The 20,430-nt window shown below is 42.5% G+C and overlaps 1 protein-coding gene across 2 annotated transcripts in view; it reads right to left on the reverse strand.

The window, feature by feature from the left end:
• Window positions 1-20,430, reverse strand: part of STK32A (serine/threonine kinase 32A) — a 126,946-nt gene that overhangs the window by 17,409 nt on the left and 89,107 nt on the right. For both annotated transcript variants that reach the window (XM_032850724.1, XM_032850718.1), the window contains exons 6-8: window positions 20,104-20,141; window positions 12,768-12,857; window positions 4,371-4,468 (exon numbers count right to left, since the gene is read on the reverse strand). In XM_032850724.1, coding sequence (XP_032706615.1) covers window positions 4,371-4,468; window positions 12,768-12,857; window positions 20,104-20,141 — 226 coding nt within the window. The remainder of the gene's footprint in view (window positions 1-4,370; window positions 4,469-12,767; window positions 12,858-20,103; window positions 20,142-20,430) is intronic.

The following is a 20,430-nucleotide window of genomic DNA, read 5'->3' on the forward strand; positions in this document are numbered from 1 at the left end:
AGTGTTCAGTAAATGGAACTTTGAAAAAAACTGCTACTTAAATGTTGATTAGAAAGAGATCCAGAGTTTTACTCTACACCTGTTTGTGCTTTTTGAATCAGTAATAAGTTCAGGATAGAATGTTCCCAGAAAAGTTTAACTCCAGTCCAAAATGTTATGAGTTGCTAGTTCTGTGGAGTGGGGTGGAGAATTTTATGATGAGGTATAGTATTTTTACCTCTGAGAGAACCACGTTCTTTTATAGTTTTAACTTTGGTGTAAAGGAAACAGTGGTTTTGTTATATTTTTCACAGCTGCCCACTAGAGAGCAGCCTTTACCTATATTAATTTCTCTGTTTCATAAAATAGACTTATGAGATTTTATCTTTTGTGTGAACTGTGAGCTACTTACGGCCAGAGATCATCCCCTACTCATATATGTGTCCATTGGACCTAGCAACTAGTAGGTGCTCATTGCATGTTTGTTAAATGAACACAATTTCCGTATTAGATTAACCAACAGTGGGACAGTTAATATGGCTATGTACATTCATCAAGTGCCTGGCCTTTTCAAGATACTTAATAAATGACTGTGGACTCATGGAATAAATTGGGAGAGATGGAAGAGTTTAATATTCTTCCTGTTGTAAATTAGTATTAAAAGGTAATGTAATTATAGATGATTAGTAGACACATACAAATGTGCTCATCATCACTCATCATCAGGGAAATACAAATCAAAACCTCAATGAGATACCACCTCACACCTGTCAGAATGACTAAAATTAATATGACAGGAAACAACAGGTGTTGGCGAGGATGTGGAGAAAGGGAACCTTTCTGTTGGTGGGAAGGCAAACTGGTGCAGCCATTCTGGGAAATAGTGTGGAAGTTCCCCTAAAAACTAAAAATAGAATCACCCTACAATGCTGCAGTTGCATTACTGGGTATTTACCCAAAGGATACAAAAATACTAATTCAAATGGATACATGCTCCATGATGTTTATAGCAGCATTATGAACAATAGCCAAACTATGGAAACTGACCAAGTGTCCACTGATTGATGAATGGATATAGAAGAACTGATACTATATATATGTATATGTGTAACTTACTTCATATATATATATATATATCTATATCTCACTTCATATATATATATGTATATATATGAATATTACCCAGCCATCAAAAAGGAATGAAATCTTCCCATTTGCAAAGATGTGAATGGAGCTAGAGAGTATTATGCTAAGCGAAATAAGTCAGAGAAAGATAAATACTACATGATTTCATTCATGTGGAATTTCAGAAGCAAAACAAATGAACGTGGGGCTATGGGTGGAAGAGGAAAACTCAAAAACAGATTCCCAACTATAGAGAACACAGTGATTGTTACCAGAGGAGAGGTGGGCAGGGGGACGGGCTAAATGGGGGATGGGCATTAAGGAGGACACTTGTCACGATGAGCTCTGGTTGTTACATGTAAATGATGAATCACTGAATTCTATACCTGAAACTCATATTACACTGTTAGCTAACGGAATTTCAAGAAAAGCTTGGGGGAGAAGAAAGGTAATGTGGTTAAGATCTTGAGCTTCAAAGGCAAAAATTTTAGTGTCAAATTGAGGCACTCGATTGGAGTTTGTTCCTTCATCTGTCTTTTACCTGTAAAATAAACTGCCACGTAAGGTTGTTGGAAAAACTAAATGGCATAGTACACGTAAAATTCACAGGGCAGCTGGCACATATTACACACAATGCAGGAAAAAGATTTGCATGATTCTTGAACACAGGCTAGAAAGGGCGGCTATAAATGTGAACAGTGAAGAGCAAGACGAGTCATCAATAAAGGCCATGTGAAGAAAGGCTTACTTCTACACATGATATGTCAACATCAAGTTAGTCAGGGAACCACCAAATGCTTGGAGTAGATTCCCTAAAAAGGAGACCGCCAAACTTTATTTATTTATTTCTTTTTTCACGAGGTCTAAACTTATCTATCTGCCTCATATTTTCTTCCCACGAGACTGAATAAAGGACTGTAGCTAATTCATCTGTCTCAGTGACAATATGGCGGAGCTGACCTGTGTAACTCAGTCTCAGAAAGGAAGTACTCCATACCATACCACCACGATCACTGCTATGGAGTGTTTACTAGCCAAAGCCACTGTGGCTCACTACACAGGATTCACTCCACATTTATACCATTAAGAGAAGTTTGGCATGCTTCATTTTCCACGGTTAAATACAGACATTTTTTTTTTCTTTCTTCTAATTTCCTTCATTTCATTGCTGCTTCTAAACTTACTGTTTCTCCCTCAAAACATAAAATGCTTTGATAAATGAATAAATGCTTTGATAAATGAATAAGTTAACTGATAAATGCCACAGGCAACTGGTTTAAGCATACTTTTTTCCATTTACTTTAGAAGCCCAGGTGACTGAACTTAATATTTTAAAAGAATCCTCATGATCTGTCAACTTATTAAAAATAGCCAAGTGGCCTTTGTCTTAGACAATAACATATCTTTCTAGTTCTCAAATTGAAAATCCATGTTAATTCATCAACTACCAGAATTGCATATTTATTCACTTGCCAAATATTTATTGAATGCCCATGATGTCCCAGCACCTCTGTTGGGCACTGGGGATATAAGAACGAGAGAGACATGCTTTCCACACTGGGGGAGCCTATAATCTATTTTCAGAAACCATAAATATTTATGTAGGCTCTACACACACACACACACACACACACACACACACACACACACCCAAATCAACAGAATGCATGCCATAAAGAAATTACAGCGTGCAGTGACAGGATATATCAAACAATTCTTTACGCAGCATATAAAATAAGAGCAAGAATATAAAGAATGAATAAGGTGGGAAAAGTAAAGCATTAGATGGGAGAAAATGAGGTGTTTTGATTGTGGTCTTATTTCAGGAGTACAAGAGTGAACGATTTGCAGCTAAGGACATACAATTAGTGCAAAGCTATGTGTGTACCTAGCAGAAGCTGACACTTAAGGATAACCCAAAGCTAGAAGGGACGGACCTTGCCCTTACAATGGCGGACAAAGCAGATTAATAGCTAAGGGACTCATTCATCAAGATTGCAGTGAAGTTCAGAAAACACAGAGATGTCAAGCATATTTGTCTTTGAGGCGTATATTTTTCTATAAATGAGAATTTGTAAATGTGGAGGAGATCCTTGTTTAGCGCCTGTCCTCTGTGGTTTAGTTGTGTTGATAGTTGTAATTAAATGTGATTAGCTAGATTTTGAAACCTAATTAACCTACAGCCTACTTGGTGATTCTTTGCTAGAACGCTGCAGAATTGATGTAGTGCCTTGTTCCCCCATTGATTCAGTACACACTTGTTATGTATCTATTTAGAGTTAAATACTGGGGATAATACTAAACTATGAGGTACATGCTTCACCTTAATGAATTAATAAATATAAAAGAGAGGGGCGCCTGGGTGTCTCCATGGGGTAACACTCTGCCTTTAGCTCAGGTCATGATCTCAGGGTCCTGGGATCAAGCCCCACATTGGCCTCTCTGCTCAGCAGGGAGCCTGCTTCCCCCCCACCCTGCCTGCCTCTCTGCCTACTTGTGATCTCTCTCTCTGTCAAATAAATAAACAAATAAGATCTGAAAAAACTAATATTAAAGAGATTAGGTAAAAATTGATAAACCCTGAAAAACTCACAAGGGCAATACTTTACAAAATGGATTTAAATTCAATAATCTGTAGTACCTTTTCTTTACCTCCCCCACCCCAAAAATTGAAAGAAAAAGTTAATCTGATAATGTTAATACAGTCTATCACAGAGAACTATCACAGAGATAAAATAATATGGGGGGGGATTTTCTGGGTAAAATTCTTACTAGGCATTTTTGTTTAAGAAATATGTTCTTTAAAAGGGAAGCACTCTAATTTGCCCCTGAACTCAGAACCCAGGAGCCAAATGACAGAGGGGAATCCAACAAGATAGGGCACGAATTGTGTTGTATTAATAGTTGACGCTCATCTTGAGGAACTAGGTGGACGTTAGAGTCCTGTATTGTGACTGCAAATTGGTTTTCTTTAAACAAACAAATATATTTCCACAAGATATTTAGTGAGGTGCACTGATCTTCCCTCTCTGGGAGTTTATAATACTAATTCATTTAATTTTATCTGTAGTTAATGTTAACTCACAGGCTCAGATCCACATATGGGAGAGTAAATATGAGCCGTAATCCCAAGAATCATGTGACATAGTGTTTTCACCTTGCAAACAAACTGCTCGATTTTAGAGAGAAAAAAAAAATCCATTCTTTCATTCTAAAAATGAAACTCGCTGGAAAAATAACCAAAGAGCAACGCAATTCTAGCATACCCGGCCTCTCAGGAGCTCATACGCCGTCACTCCCAGGGACCACCAGTCCACAGCAAAGGAATAGCCGGCTTCTCTTCTGGAGTCGAACATCTCAGGTGCTGACGATACAGAAAAGTTAGGTCAGTTTTACAATGTGTGACGTTAACAGATCTCTGCTCCCAATGTGCTCCTCCTAAGGCACAGCACCAGGGTAAGTAAAAGGACTAAACACTGTTATGGATGCTTACCATCCCTTGCTAGATTGCTCCCAGCATGCAAAAATGGCCGATTTTCTTGTTCTTATATATATCCCGTAACTATTAAAAATTGGATCCCATAAGGCCTCCAATGTTCAGCTGACCCTAAGAGCAGGAAGTCTGGGAAGATGTTCTCTGTTGCCTTGAGTCGAAGGGTTTGTGCTAAAGGACTGATATTTGGATTCCTGCTGCAAACAACACTGAGAATTTGGTGCAAGGCATATTGGATCGGCTCTCCATCTCACAGTCTTCTGGAAGACCCAAGAGTAGCATTTATAGCCTGCTCTTGGTGGCGAGGGAGAGTGAAGGAGGAAGTGGGCACTCTGAGAAATAGAAGGTTTCACATTAGGTGGAGAAACTTACACTTTTTTTTTTTTTAAACTTTCTTTTTTTTTTTTTTTTTTTTTAAAGATTTTCATTTATTTGACAGATCACAAGTAGGCAGAGAGGCAGGCAGAGAGAGAGAGGAGGAAGCAGGCTTCCCACTGAGCAGAAAGCCCGACGCGGGGCCCGATCCCAGGACCCCGGGATCATGACCCGAGCCGAAGGCAGAGGCTTTAACCTGAGCCACCCAGGTGCCCTGAAACTTACACTTTGTAACACGGTTATTTGAAAGGACTCCAAGGGAAGGCAAAGCTACAGTCAATTTTACCCCCTGCGGTGACTGCCCAGTTATGTATTTTCTAAGCACTTTGATGCCTATGAACCTTCTTCATACTCTTCCAAGAATATACCTAGCTCGTGAGGGATAAAGCACAAAGCAAGGGCAGTGGGCTCACCTCTACACTTCTAGTGTCTAATATTGAACCTGGCATCTAGAGTCACTCAACAGAAATGTGTTGACTAAATAAACAACAAGGAGTCAAGGCAACAGGCAATGGTGACAGTTATTAGTTCTGGAGCCACACCATCTGGGGTCAGAACCTGCCTTTACCACTTATTCTGACCTTGAACGAGTCAGCTGCCTAAACTTGAGAATCCTCTTTAGCAAAGTCAAAATAAGATGATCTTTAGAGAGGTGAGAAATTAAATGAGATAATGCATGCCCAAATCTCAGCTCTGTGCCTGGTGCCTAGAAAGTGCTCCAAAAACTGGGTTCTGGAGAGGCACTTGTTCATAGGAATGGGAATTTTACTTGTCAACAGCTTTGCACAGTTAACCCAAGCCTCCCAGTAAGGGGCGGTTCTGGACAAAGGAAACTGGCATGATGTGAGGCCTGCACACGGGCTTGACCTAGCTAGGATACTCAAGTCCCAAGTAAAATCCTCTGGATGCCATCCAATCTGAGAAATCTGAATGTTGACATCCAATGCCCAGGACAGACCCCGACTGTATGAACCTCATTCCCCAGTGAATTCATCTCCCACGCATCACTGCATTGTATCTTTAAGTCACAGCTCCCCCATCACTTTGGGAGATAATGGCCCTGACCCCCCACAATACCCCCCCGGATTGGATGGAAATGGGCTTTATTTCCACTTTCCCTTACCAGTATCCCGGATGACAGGTGACAGGCGTCTCAGCAGAAAACTCTGAGTGATAAACAGGCCATTGTGCTGGGAGAATACCTAATATCTGGATATTTTCAATTTGGAACAATGCTGTCATGAACGCTCCTAAGAGGCCACACATCTATAGAGTGTGTTCCTGGAAGGGGAGCTGCTGGGGGTACGATGTGCATCTTCACACATTCTGGAAAATGGCCAACTGTTTAACCAAGGGGTAGTACCAAGTAACATGGTGAACAGCAGCGAATCAGAGTTTCCTTTGCTCAGCTTCCTTACCCACGCTTGGTGTTAACTGACCTTTTGAATTCTGCTAATCCAGTAAGTGTGGATTGAGCTTTCATTGTGGTTTCAATAGGCATCCTCCTGATTACCAATAAGCTTGACCACATTTTAATGTGTCTATGGCTATTTGGATTACCATCATTTGGTTTTCAGGTTTTACAATACCTAGATAGAAGATTTTTTTAAAAGATCTTATTCATTTTTAGAGAGAGAGCGAGGGGAAGGGTAGAGGGGTAGGGAGAGGGACAAGCAGAATCCTTGCTGAGCACGGAGCCTGATATGGGGCTCGATCTCATGACCCTGAGATTCTTTTTGTTGTTTTTTTTTTTTAAGATTTTATTTATTTATTTGACAGACAGAGATCACAAGTCGGCAGAGAGGCAGGCAGAGAGAGGCAGGGGCGAAGCAGGCTCCTCGCTGAGCAGAGAGGACCCTGAGATCCCAGGACCCTGAGACCATGACCTGAGCCAAAGACAGAGGCTTAACCCACTGAGTCACCCAGGCGCCCCTGACCCTGAGATTCTGACCTGAAATGAAACCAAGAGTCAGACGCTTAACTCACTGAGTCACCCAGGTGTTCCTAGATAGTAGATTCTTGGTCAAGAAAGAAAGAAAGGGCCTCAAATCTAACCCATAAATGTGACACAACAGAAATAATGAAATTTACAAAAAAAATTCTAAATTTCTTCTACCTCAAAAATCTGTGAATAATAATTCTTCTGAAAAAGATAAAACACAAGATTTGTGTCTCATGTATTATATTATAAAGCTGTAATAGTTAAGATTTGAAAACAATAGAATGTAGACCTGTATATAAGGATATTTAGTTTTTGATGATCATATTGTAAATCAACATGGAAAAGATATTATTTGATATGTTATTGCAAGACAATTGTTTAGTGGTCTAACAAAAAGTTCAGTCAGATCCTTATGATGTAACTTCAGTCAAGATTATATGTAACCAGAATAAGGAAAAAAAAATTAAAGTGTAACAGTAATAAAAACATTAGGTAACCATATCCAAAATCTGGAGAAAAGTAGGTCTTACTAAGAATAGCATCGAAGGTAGAAACTATAGGGGCACCTGGGTGGCAGTTGGTTGAAGGACTGACTTTTTGGTTTTGGCTCAGGTTATGATCTCAGGGTTGTGGGATCAAGCCCCTCGTCAGGCCCGGGCTCTATACGGAGTCTGCTTGAGACTCTCTCTCCTTCTCCCTCTGCTCCTCCCCTGCTCGCATGCACACACACTCTCTCTCAGATAAATCAATAAATCTTTAAAAAAAATAAAGAAATAAAAAAGGTAGAAACCATAAAAAAGACTAATGGTGTGATGATGTTAGAAAAAATAGTTCTTTATATAAAAAATGCCGTAAGAACAACAGCAAACTAAAAGGTAGGAAATCATATTTGTAACACATAGGATACACTATAATCTGAATATATAAAGCTCTAGAGTTTTTTTATACAATCAATAAGAAATAGTAGGATAGGATAAAAATATTCACACCCTAATAGAAAACGAGCAAAGAACATGAACAGTTTACAGAAGTCAGAGAATTTCAGTATTAGTATCATGAGGGACCTTTTTAAATGATCTTTTCAGGAAGATTGAAGATACTCATTGTACAGCCTGATGAGAATGCAGGGAAATAAATATTCACAGACACTTCTAGAATAAATGAGCAGAAATAATGGGAACCTTCAGGAGGAAAATGCATTAACACATACATACCCACTGACCAGGAATTCTTTGAATGGGAGTTTATCACAAAGATAATCAAGTTGCAGGACCTATTTCTGCTAACAGGAGTTTCATTACAAATTTATTTATGTTTCAAAATGAGACACAACCTAACATTCAACAATAAAGAAGTGGTTAAATTTGATGCAGTCCTCTAATGCTGTAGCATACGATCATGAAAAATGATAGTTCTATATGTGGACATGGGCAAAGAAGCAGAGTATCATTTGCCAAGACCCAGCCTCTGGAGTCAGAGAGAAACAAGTTGCAATTCTGGCTGAGGCAGGTTTAGAAACCAGAGACAGAGAGGTCGCCCAGCATAGCAGACTGTTGGGAGAGTCAAGAGTCGGGGCTGTGACCCTCACAGCAGTATACCTAGCTCTACCTGGGCAAAGTGCTTCATTTCTCAGTTTGTATGTTTCAAGTGGGAATAGCAATAGTATTGGCCTCATGAAAGAATGTCATACACGCACTTAGACCAGTGCTTGACGCGTAGGCAGAGCTCAGTCTGTGTCAGCCGTTGTTCCTTCATCACCATCATCACCCTCACCACCATGAGTTCTACGGCTTGAGAGATGTTTTTAGATGTGGGTTTACCTTTGTGCCCCACCAGTTCCTTGCTGTGTGATTATGAACCTCTTTCATTGGGTTGCTTTGAGAATTTCATGGCGCGATGAATGTTAAAAGCTTAGCAAAGTGTTTGGGCCATAATTACTGCTCACTGTATGTTGTCTGTTGTTATCACATTATAAAGGGAAAATTTAGGGTACAAAAATTAGGTATGATCCAACTTTTAAACAAGAATGTATGCGTGTTTGTGCGTGCACAGAAAAAAAGTCTGGAAGGAAACCATAAATAGCTACAAGTAGAGGGATTAATGTAACTTCCTCTTGCTTATCAGCATCTTACACATTTTTCCATAGTGAATTTGCTTTGTTTTTAGTAGGGAAGAGAAGAATGTCTTCATTGGTTAAGTTCTAAATGACCTGGATTATATTGATGCAGAGGTAGGAGTGGGGGTGAGGAAGGAGGGGAGGGAGGAGGGAGCTGAAAGGGAGGTGGTTCAGAGTCAAGAAACTGCTGTATAACGCGCTCAGCACCTCCTCTTGTAGGTGTCATATATTCCTGTCATTGCCAGTATTTCATCCTTGTTTTCTTTCTTTCTTAGAATTTTTTTTTTCTTTCTGGAGCACCTGGATGTTTCCCTTAGTTAAGCATCCCCTCTTGGTTTTGGCTCAGGTCATGATCTTGGGGTCTTGAGACAGAGCCCTGTGTCAGGCTCCGTGCTCTGAGGGGAGTCTGCCTGGGACTCTTTCTCCCCCTCCCCCCCATCTCCCTTCTCCCTACTCACACACGTGCATGTCCACTCCACAGGTGCTCTCCGAAATAAACAAAATCTTAAAAAAAGATTTTTTTTTCTATAAATGCTAATTAGTATCCCACAGGAGTGCTATAAAATGGGTATGGATGCTGGTGAATGTCTGTTACCTAGATATTACCAAATTATTTGGATCATAATTTTTAAAAAGAAAAGGCAGATTTCTACCTAGGACACCTCTTAGAAAGACTCTTAGCCAAAAATCAAAGGCAAAGGTAACCTTTGGATTCAGAGTTCAGGGATGACAGATACTCATTTGTACTGAAACAAAAAACAGTTCGAATGCTTTGGCTTACTTAAATGGATTTACAACCTTTTACGGACCACAAATAATTTCTAATAAATTTCTCCCTTAACTCTCTTTCAGGAAGAAGCTTGACTTTCTGAAGTCAGAGCTTACTTTAAATCTAAGCTTTTTCAGTTACTAGCCATGTGATCTTGGGCAAATGACTTAGCTTCTTATTTTCTCATTGTAAAATGTTGATAATTATAGTCTGCTTCCTAGACTCGCAGAGAAAAAAATAAATGAGTAAATGAACGTTAAGCATTTAACACATTGTCTGGCCCATAGAAAGCTTTCAATAAATATTAGTAATTGTTAATTATAAGGATGAAGGTGAAATAGCGGAGAGAACCTTGAATGCACTCCAATTTCCTAGCTCCGTGTTGTGAAAGGACCTGAAATGCCAAATATGAGGAGAATTAAATTATACGGATATTGTATTTAAAATCACTGGGGAGAGAAAAGAAGGGTAGCTTCCCTTTACTCCTCTCACCATGGAAACCAGGCCTAGAAAACCCAGATGCTCATTCTGATTTGGCTCCAAGAAAATAGCCTTTAATATGGAAACCCAGGAAACCTGCAGAATAAATTCATCAGACCAGCAGGCTCAGATATTCCCTTTTATCACCTGAGAACTGTGAGGTTTAGGCAGAAAATAGGCTGAATTATATGTGTCCATTATTTTAGAAGCGACGAAGGAGATTTATTCACCCGTGCTGGTAATAGGAAGCCAGGAAATTTATAGTTGTTCAAATATCATCTAAAATAAGACTCATTTTTTCCCAGAGGATTTCTTTCTCCTGGGAAGTGAGGCAGCCCTGTATGTAGGGGTTTTCTCTTCCTTGCTCTAGTTATATGAGGAAGAGAATGATCTATTAAAAGTGACTTTGCTCTTACCCTTGATTTCAAGGTCAACTATTTTGCTCATAAATGACTCCGACCATATCTAGTCAGTACAATTCATTCCACATCCCTAATTCCGCTGGCTTGACCAGTGACATTATCTTCTCTAAGCATCTCAAATAATGAAGGTAGAAGCAGAAATAGGGGCTTTTTCCCCCATCTGCCAACAGTCATGCAGTGTCTAGCTTCCCATTTGTTTTGGGAAGGGGGCTCCCCTAATGATAGTTCTTGCTTAATACAGTTTAATCCTTTTTGCCTAGTAAAACATCTAATGCAGATACTTTAAAATCCAGTCCTATGAATTTAAGGACTGATCTCAAATCTGATCCAGATCTCTCTCATGCCACGCAGCTAGATTAAGCCACCCTGCTGTGAAGATGGCCAGTCTGGCTGCCATGTCCCTCGTCCCTTTTCCTAGAGAGTACTATTCATTTTAGGTCATGGAAGAGGGTTAGTGGAGGCAGGGATCATAACACGAGTGCCCTGGGGTGAGCTCTCTTAAGTTGCTTCTGATAGCTGACATCACTCCTCCTGTGTGGCAAAGCTCCTCGACCCTGGCTGCATGGTCGAATCGTTTCAAGGCACCCTGTGCTGGGGGACACCTCCAAGATTCAGATACAGTTGTGTCTGTTGGAATTGGTGGTGTTTCCAGTAAGCCTCCCTGAGAGGAGCCGCCCTCCCTCCAGGCTACTGGCAGAGTCTCTGACAGGCTGGATCCCGCCCTCCGGCTAATCCGCACCCCTCACCCCGACACACACTCACACACTTCTGTCCATCTGTCTCCTAATGTTATGCTCCCCAGGTAGGCTTAGCTCCAAACTCAACCAACCCCATGGACAACTCGGGCTCTGTGGGTACCAGGACCCCTTAGCACGTACGGCGACGACCCAGATGGCCATCAAATGTGGAGTCGGGTCTCTCGCCTCACAGTCTCCCACAGACTTTCCAGAGAATTCTCTTCGAGATCTGACTCACCTATCTTAAGAGGGGAGAGCGGAAAAGTCCTTCTTCCTGAATCCCTCCGGGGAAAGGACAGCAGTTCTCCCTTTATGTTTCTCAGGGTGGGTGGGAGGCGAGGCTAGTTCTGCCAGAATGGCATCCACGCAGAGAGACTCCAACAGGAGTACTTAGAATTTGTAGTAATTTGTGAGTGTTAACATAATTAAATGTGAGACCTTGTTGACAGTTTTGGCACCTAACCTTAACCTTTTAGTCACCCTCTGGTGTGTTTTGAGTCTTGAGGCAAAATCCAGTTCCCCATCTTTAATAAGGAGAACTCATGGGTTTGTCATGGTGCTGAAACTACAGGGAAAATGACATCTGGGATGCTGCGTGAACTTTCCAGCCGTAGGCGTGTGATGTGGGGTTATGTAAATGATGGGTATAGTAGTACTTATGTCACATATCACTATCCGATTTATTACTGCACCTTCTATTTGATTCTATTTTTTATTTTTAAGATCTTATTTATTTATTTAAGAGAGAGAGTGCTCATGAGTGGGAGGAGGGGCAGAGAGGGAGGGAGAGGGACAAGCAGATTCCACGTGAAGCAGGATGCAGGTCTTGACTTTGTGACCCTGAGATCATGGTCTGAGCCGAAACCAACTGATTAAGCCACCCAGGCGCCCCCGATTCTACTTTTTAAAACTCCCCTCACTAGAAGGTAAGCTCCATGAGCTGGAGACCTTGTGTATTTTGCTCACTTACAAGGTCGCCAGCACTTGATACCATGCCATGCCCACAGAAGCAATTAGTCATATTTATTCACTCAACTACTACTCTTTGATAGGAAGTGGGTAGAAGTTGTCCTAAGCAACTCCTCAAACAGTGTTTCGAGGCATCATCGGTAGCTTTCCTGAATCAAGGTCAGATTGGGCGCTTGCTAAACAGAGCCTCCCGAGGCTCATCTCAGACCCATGAACTCAGAAGCTCCCCGGGTCAGGTCACAGGGGAACCTGGCATTCCTCGCGGCGAGTGCCTGCAGATGACCGACCCCAGAATAAATGTCTACCGGAACAAAAAAAGCTAAGCCTTGCTCTTAGCACCGCCGCTCGCAGAGCCCGTACCCATGTAAGGCTTGGTGCCCGCTACGGTGGTGAGTCGCATCTCCCCGTGCAGCATCGTGGCGATGTTGAAGTCTGTGATGTGCACGTGCCCTGGAGAGACAAAAGCACCACATAGAACGTTAAGCCCCATTCAGCTCTGTAGCACAGCCATGCTTCTGAGAGCCTCTGGAAGCTTCGTTTGTCAGTTCTTGCATGCCGGTGGCAAGTGGGGTCCAGGCAGCAGCAGCACAATTATTCTGCCCTCAAGACTAGCATAGTCACCAACCAGCTGAGCATCTGCTGGTAAACCTGCAGATCAATCTCAGAAAGTTTTAACCCGCGTGGTTAAGAGCTCGAGCCCTGGTAATTCCACTTACCACTTCTTGTTGGCAACATTTTAACTGGGTAACACCTGTGAGCGTTGAGAGGGAGGCAGTCTAGAGATGTTGTACATATCGAATTTCCAAGCGTTTTTTTCCAAGTGTCTCCTAGGGGATTTTTTTTTTTTTCCAGAGATAAATATTGCTACTATAAAGCTGACACAAATGTGGATACATGTATTTATTTCTTTGCCAAGCAAGACTCCTTTTTCCTCCTTTTCTGTCTGAAATATCATATTTTTTGACTGATAGTTTAGGTTATCCTCTACCCACCCCCAACAAAATAATGTATTAAGGGAAGGCCAAAAAGTCAAGTTTTATTTATACAGAGGCTATGTAATGAGCCCTGGGCAGTGAGCCAAGAGACCTGAGTTCTGCCCCGAGCTCTGCCCCTAATATATCATAGACTTTCAGTCTCTTTTCTATGTTGAACCCAAGTTTCTTTTTGTAAAAAAAAAAAAAAAAGAAAAAGAAAAAAGAAAGAAAGAAAGGAAAAGAAAAAAGAAAAAGAAACAGATGGACTAGCTCATCTCTAGGGTCTCTCTCAGTTCTGACACTCATGACATAGAGCGTGAGTCTAACACTGAAATTCCACAAGAAACAGCCCCTGCAAAATGTGTAGGGCCTTGCATTTCTGCCTGGAAGGAGGAAGAGGGCCGTAGCCGCAGCCCAGGCAGACCGACCGTTATGTTAGCTGTTGGCACAAAACTCATAATGCTTTCAGAGGCCCTCAAAGTGTTGGCATTTCCATTTTCGTGCTCTGTGGTTTTGATGAGACACGGCTGCAACTGGAGGGGATGGCATCTGATTCTTCTTCTGTGTCTCACAGTCCACACTCCCCACCGCCAAACCTCTCAGTCTGCCCCCGATAGCATCCAGTGAGCTGCTGAAGACAAACCTCACTGCCTTTGTTGCTGGGGTTTTGTTTTGTGCAAAGAAGTGTTTTGTGTCGCTGATGCGATGACATTTTAATAAAGTAAGAGTAGCACTTGTCTGGCTGAAAGTTGAAGGTATTCTTGCCCGAATGCACCAATAGATAATTTTGATAACTCTTCTATCATCATATAGGTTGTCTCTGTTTTTCCTTCTTTCTTTCTTTCCTTCCTTCCTTCCTCTGTGTCATGCTCAAGTGGCTCTCTGATGCAAATTAGGTCAGCCTCAGCCTGGAGACACTGTCCTTAAGCAGAGCTTTTTCTCTGGAGTCAGACTGCGTGACTTCAAGTCCAAGTTCAACCATGAACACACTGTCTTACCTTAAAAGGTGACACCTTCTCTGTACAGTTGGGACGGCAACAGGAGTTTTCTTACGAGTTACTGGGGAAGATCAAATCAAGCAATACCGTGGAAGAACTTAGCTCAGCACTTGGAAGGAAGAAAGTGTTCAGCTGTTGCTCTTTCTCATCATCAGAAACCCCAGCGCCTTTTTGCTGAACACACGTGCCTGGACTTGACCCTGCTGAGACTTGGCTAGCCGTGGGATGGGAGGAGAGCCAGGCATGCGTGTTAGAAACAACCAGAAACTCTACAGGTGATTCAGATGTGCAGCCAGGCAGGGGACCCTCTACTTCAGTGTGAGTGGGTGTCCGGAGCCACCTCAATCCTGAGATTATCCACGCTCTTGTAGAAATAAAAGGTAGAGGAGGATGTTTCTGAGCCCCATGGTGCTGCAAGTGTGGCCCGCTGACCAGCAGCCCCGGCTTCACCTGGGAACCTGCTAGAAATGCTCCAATTCCTGAGCACCACCCCCAGCCTTCCTGGTTAGAAACCAGGGTGGGATCCCAGTGTTTAAACAAGCCTCCCAGGCGGTCCTGATGCTCAATAAAGCTTGAGACCACTCCTTTAAAGTAAGACCTGGCATGGTGGAAGATCCTGGCCCAGCGAGTACTCATCATATATCTTTTGAATTTGTTGATGGAACGCTGACTTTTACCTTTCAGTCGTATTTACACGTATCTGATGAATTGCCATTTTCCAACAGGGTAGCCTGGTGAAATAGTCCCTCTTTAACAGAAAAGGTGTTTGTGGTTAATTTCACCAGGCTCAGAAGTAGCAGAGCTGGGATTAGAATTGAGAATTTGGTGTAGGACTCCTTTATTGAGTTATGAATTTCCTCATAACGTTTGTGCTTTATCGCAAGACCGAAGAGCTGGATGCACAGAAACAGTCCCTTCCCGGTTGGCTCAGGGTCTGTCTCCCTGCCCATTGGGGTCGGGGGCAGTATGGGTGGGGAGAAATTGTGTGAGGGCCAGGATCCACTGGAACCTGGAGTCCGGTGCTCTTAGCTAAACAGCATAAGCAGAACCCCATGGAGCCTGTCGATACTGGCCCCAAATCGCAGTTCCGGGCCCAGAGTGCTCCCGTACCTGGCACCTGGTCCTCCCTCTGCCAGGCGTCCCCCTACTACCCCTCCCCCCACGAAAATAAACTCAAGTGCCTGCTCACAGCGGAAGTTTCGGTCACCAGCTGGTTGAGGGACATGGGAATTGCCTTGGGAATGGAGGACCATTAGCTGAGGCCCTAACACGGAATTTCTGTGTTTCATTCTGTGTCACAGAAATTCTGTGAATTTCTCAACCTCTTACACCTGGTCATTTTTTGCAATGGGGCTTCCCTGTGCCTTGAAGTAAGTTCAGTAACAGCCTTAGCCTCTACCCTCTAGAGGCTGATAGCACTTCCCACTCCTGGCTGGAATCCTGACCATGAAAAATGTCTCCAGACTTTGCCAGATGTCCCGCATGGGGACAGAAAGTAGAGCAAAACCATCCCCAGTTAGAACCACTGCCTTAGTGTGGGGTTTTTCAGATACAAGGCTCAGAATTTCCTGGTTTATTTCCCTAGGAAAGCATTTTTGCCTTTTCTTTTCACCTCTATACCTAGAGACACAGCAGCACAATAAAACTCTGAATTAATAGCATGGAGTCCTTTAATTCAGCTATCAATATAAAAATATTTACTTATTTATTTTAGAGAGAGAAAGAGCACAGAGGGGAGGGGTAGAGGTCTCCCTCTGTCTATGCTGAGCATGGAGCCTGACATGGGGCTCGATCCCATGACCCTGAGTTCATGACCTGAGCCAAAACCAAGAGTCGGACACTTAACCGACTGCACCACCCAGGCGCCGCTACATAATCTTTTTCTTAAAAAAGAGGCTTCGCACTAGATTTTTAGGCCCATTTTGGGACTCGGCAAGGAAGAGGCTGTTCAGGTAGCACGCTTAGTGCTTCCTCCTACCCCCAGACCGAGTTTTTGCCTTTCCCCGTTCCCTGGGACTAGGGATGATATTAAGGAAACTAAATTATAGATGATGCCATAATTGTTGTTTCCTGAGATATGCCAGGCAGACATTATTGTTCCTCTGGATGCAGCATTTATTTCCTGAATAATTTAAGACAAACACAAAAATTCAGACACTATGGAATTGATAGAACTGGATGGGGTACTTAAGCTGGTAGGATATGAAAATATCTATCACAACGATTGATAATGAGCTATCTGAGATCTAATGTCAGCCTGGGCTCTGAACTAGCAAACGAGACGTTTGGGAAGAACAGGAACAGGTATGCTCTAAAGCTCTAAATTAAAAACACTTTTTTTCAGTCCCACTCTGAATGTTCATTGACAGGGTGGAGAGATTCTCCATTTGTACAAAGGGCTTCAGCTCCTTTAAATTTCAGTCTTTTCTGATGAATACAAACCCGTATGAATCAGTAAGAATAAAATAAATTTTCCGCCTGTTGCCGAACGGTGCTGAATTAAAATGTGAGAGACTCGGTGTGATACGGAGTCGCCTGGAGGAACCGGCGTAGGAGGTCTGTGGGAGATAGGCAGTTATCCTTCAGGGTTGCTAAAATCCCCATGCGAAAGGCACATGTGATGGCCCATTGGGCTAAAACCTTATAAATGAGGACAGAGAGGACAAGTGAGGGTTTCAAATAAGAGACACGGAAAATCATGCCAGTGGCCACTCGAAAAGGTGCCCGTTGATTTGTGGGGCAGCGGATTCAGAGAGGAGCGTCTGTACAGAATGTGCTTAGAGCTGGGGGTTACCAGGGATGTATTCTTTTAAGAGTGCTTAGTTACGGTCCCTGAGCAATGCCCGAAAGGCTTGGTTTCTCAGAATCTGCGAAAACAGAGAGTAATCTTTAAAAATTATGTTCTTCAGAAAGGGATCCCCAGGACAACGTTTAGACAATAGCTCTCTACCTTTTTTATTTGTTTGCTTCCATCCCATTCACAGATCTGTTCCTTTCCAAAACAATGTTTCTCTTACTAGTGATTTTCAAGTTGCATTCAGGGTGAAAAAATAATACAAAAAAGTCCTCTCAATTCATTGTTGAAACCCAAAACCTTAAGAGTGAAAGGGTCATTATAAATAGTTCACCGGGTAACAGGGGTAGACTGGGACAGTCCCTCCGGCTGACTGGGATGGCCGCTCATACTTCCTGAACAACAGAGCCCCAGCTCTAGCAAGAGTAAAATGCCCCCCAAAGTGGTTTAGGCCCCTGCGCCCAGGAGGGAAAATCAGAAGAGACCACTGAAGGCATAGCTGCCCGAGTATTAGTGCTGAACAAAACTGCATAAACGTAACAGCTAAGAAGAAGGCACACAGAAGCTTTGGCATATCCCTTCTGGAACCAAAATAATTCTTTCTAAAAAACTTTTCTTATTTTTAGATTTTACTTATTTATTTGAGAGAGAGAGAGCACAAGCAATGGGATGGGGGAGGGCAGAAGAAGAAGTAGACTCCCCACTAAGCAGGGAGCCTGAAGCAGGTCTCGATCCCAAGACCCTGAGATCATGACCTGAGCTGAAGGCAGCCACTCAACTGACTGAGCCAACCAGGCGCCCTAAAATAATTCTTTAGAAAGACAAGTAAGGGCCTGGCTTTCACTGACCACCTGCTACAGACACAGCCACATAAAACAAGATGAAGAAGCTTTGGCTTCCTTCTGTAAGGAAAAAAGTCACTACTACCTCATGGAATTATACTAATAGTTATCTTCTGAGTGATTTCCCTGTGGCAGACACTGCAATCAGCACTTTATAAATAGTATGCTTATTCATTTTTACGGTGACTCTAAGAATTAATTACTCTTTGAGTTCCTCAAGAAACTGAGATTCAGAAAAGATTTAGATAGATAGTCTGTGGAAACTCTCAGAGCTCGTGATTTGTGAGGGGGTGAAACTGGGTCTTGAACTCAGGCAACTGGGCCCCAGAATCCATGCTCTTAACTGTAACATCACACAATTCTTCTTTATGTAAGGGTAGTTTCAAGGCAGGTAAACTTGAAGATTAATTTATTTCTGGACCATTCTCCTAATCTACAATGACCAAGCTCACAAGAAAATGAGGAGGAGAAGTTCAATGAGAGAGGATCAGATGACTTTATGGTGGAAATATGTTTGAAGCCCAAAATAAAAACATTGTTCTCTGAATGGAAGGTGAATCTTGAAAAGGTTGTGGGCACAGGACCTGTCTGTCTCCATTCAGGGCCTCAACAAGTGGTAGAATAATATATTATACACAAAGGCAACTGGAAAAGGGAGCAGGTGGGGACAGAACCCCAGACCGTGTTCTGCCTGACCAACCATGTACCTTCATGAGGCTGGGGTGGGGAGACAGAGAACCTTTTTCTAAATGGGGCAGAGGTGGCCTCTGTGGGTCAGGGGAGGCCCTCCACACAACTGTGAAGCTCCAGAGAGTTTATCTGCACCGGGTGAGAGAAGCTCTGCCTCTTCTCTGAGGCACGGGCAGCTGGTGTTCTCTGGAAAGTCACCTTCACGCCAAGTCTCACTATTGCTCACATTTTGGAGATTCTGAGCATCTGCTCCTGAGTGTCAGAAGCAGCAAAGGGAAGGAAGGAATTAGGCACTGGAAGAAAGTGGAAAAAATCTTTTTAGACAGTCCATAAATAAATAATGACCCTGAGCTTCTAAATTAGAGGTCATACACAAAAGTGTTTCATAGCCCCCTGAGCACAGGTGGGGTCTGGCAAATCAGGTTGAAAATGCAGCGAGGTAAATAAGTAATGAGCAATGGATGGTATTGGAGGGGCAGTCCCACAGCAAATCCCTTTTGTAAAAGTCCAGTGAATAAGGAGCCCTGCACACTTGGGACTCCCTCATCCAACAACTTCCAGAACCTATCAGAAAGATCTTAGTGCCCCTCTAACATTTATAACCTGCAGGCCGTGTGTCCTAGGGGTCTGCCTTGATGGACCAGTATATCCAAATAGACATTAAAAGAAACAGTGGGAAGAGACGGCACACAGTAATCATGGCTGGTGAAAGCTTACTCTCTGGATGTCCTTAATCTGTGTTTCTTGGGTTTCCGGCATTCACTGATCACCTTCATGGTTATTGCCAAATCCTTGTATCACTTTCCCATCCGGCTGCCACATACACTGTTGTCTGCTTCATCTTCTTTTTTAAACTGATGAGCTTTCTTCAACTGAAAAATCTCTGGACAGAAACTTGGTATCTCTTCTGCAAATGGGAAACCAATTTTCCCAAAAAACGTAAAAGTAGATGCGATGTGAACAAAATGGTGTCGCTAATCATTCCATAGATACTCTTGCCTGCCTCCTACTCTGAGCTTGAGGCTTCTGCTTTATTAAAAGAGGGAGATGATTTTAGAAAGAGAGTAAGGCAAATTAGCACCAAACAAACTGTGACGGTTTTCTTGGGGGAAAAAAAAAATCAACAGAAGCTTAACGAAGTTGAACAGGGAGTGACTTTTTCATTCTGTAAATATCACGTTATTTAAGAGTATCCTGGGGTACTACACCCCTGCTACAATAAAGAAGTCTATCCATCTTGTCTCTCACACCCATCACATCAAGTTTGTGCCTAGAACTCAACTGAATCAAGCAGGGCCTTTTCTGCATGTAATCCCCCTTCGCTGGGGGTAATCCCCTTTGTCTCAAGTGCTTTTCTATATGCAAGTCATGTTCATTGCAAACAAATCATTTACTTACCATGTTCATCAAGCAAAATATTGTCAGGCTTCATATCCCTAGGGGAGGGAAAGGAAAAGAAAAAGTTGCTCAAAATCAAACAAACCAGAACTACAGGATAAAAGTGAAAATGCACAGGAGTTCCAAGTAGGGTAGAAACAATGAGCCAGCCTGTCATCATTCCAGCTCCCTCGGTGAATCTCTGACATGGTCACCATGAAGATCCCCAAGTTCTAGATCAGAAAACGAGGGCTTAAAGAGGTTAAGCACCTTAACTCAATGTCAGAGAATTAGTAAAAGGAAGAACTGGGCTTTGAGCTTGAGTCTCTCTCATTTGAAAGCTCACAT

This window comes from Lontra canadensis, unplaced genomic scaffold (assembly GCF_010015895.1).
Source record: "Lontra canadensis isolate GAN:19392208 unplaced genomic scaffold, GSC_riverotter_1.0 scaffold4, whole genome shotgun sequence".
Taxonomy (NCBI): Eukaryota; Metazoa; Chordata; class Mammalia; order Carnivora; family Mustelidae; genus Lontra; species Lontra canadensis.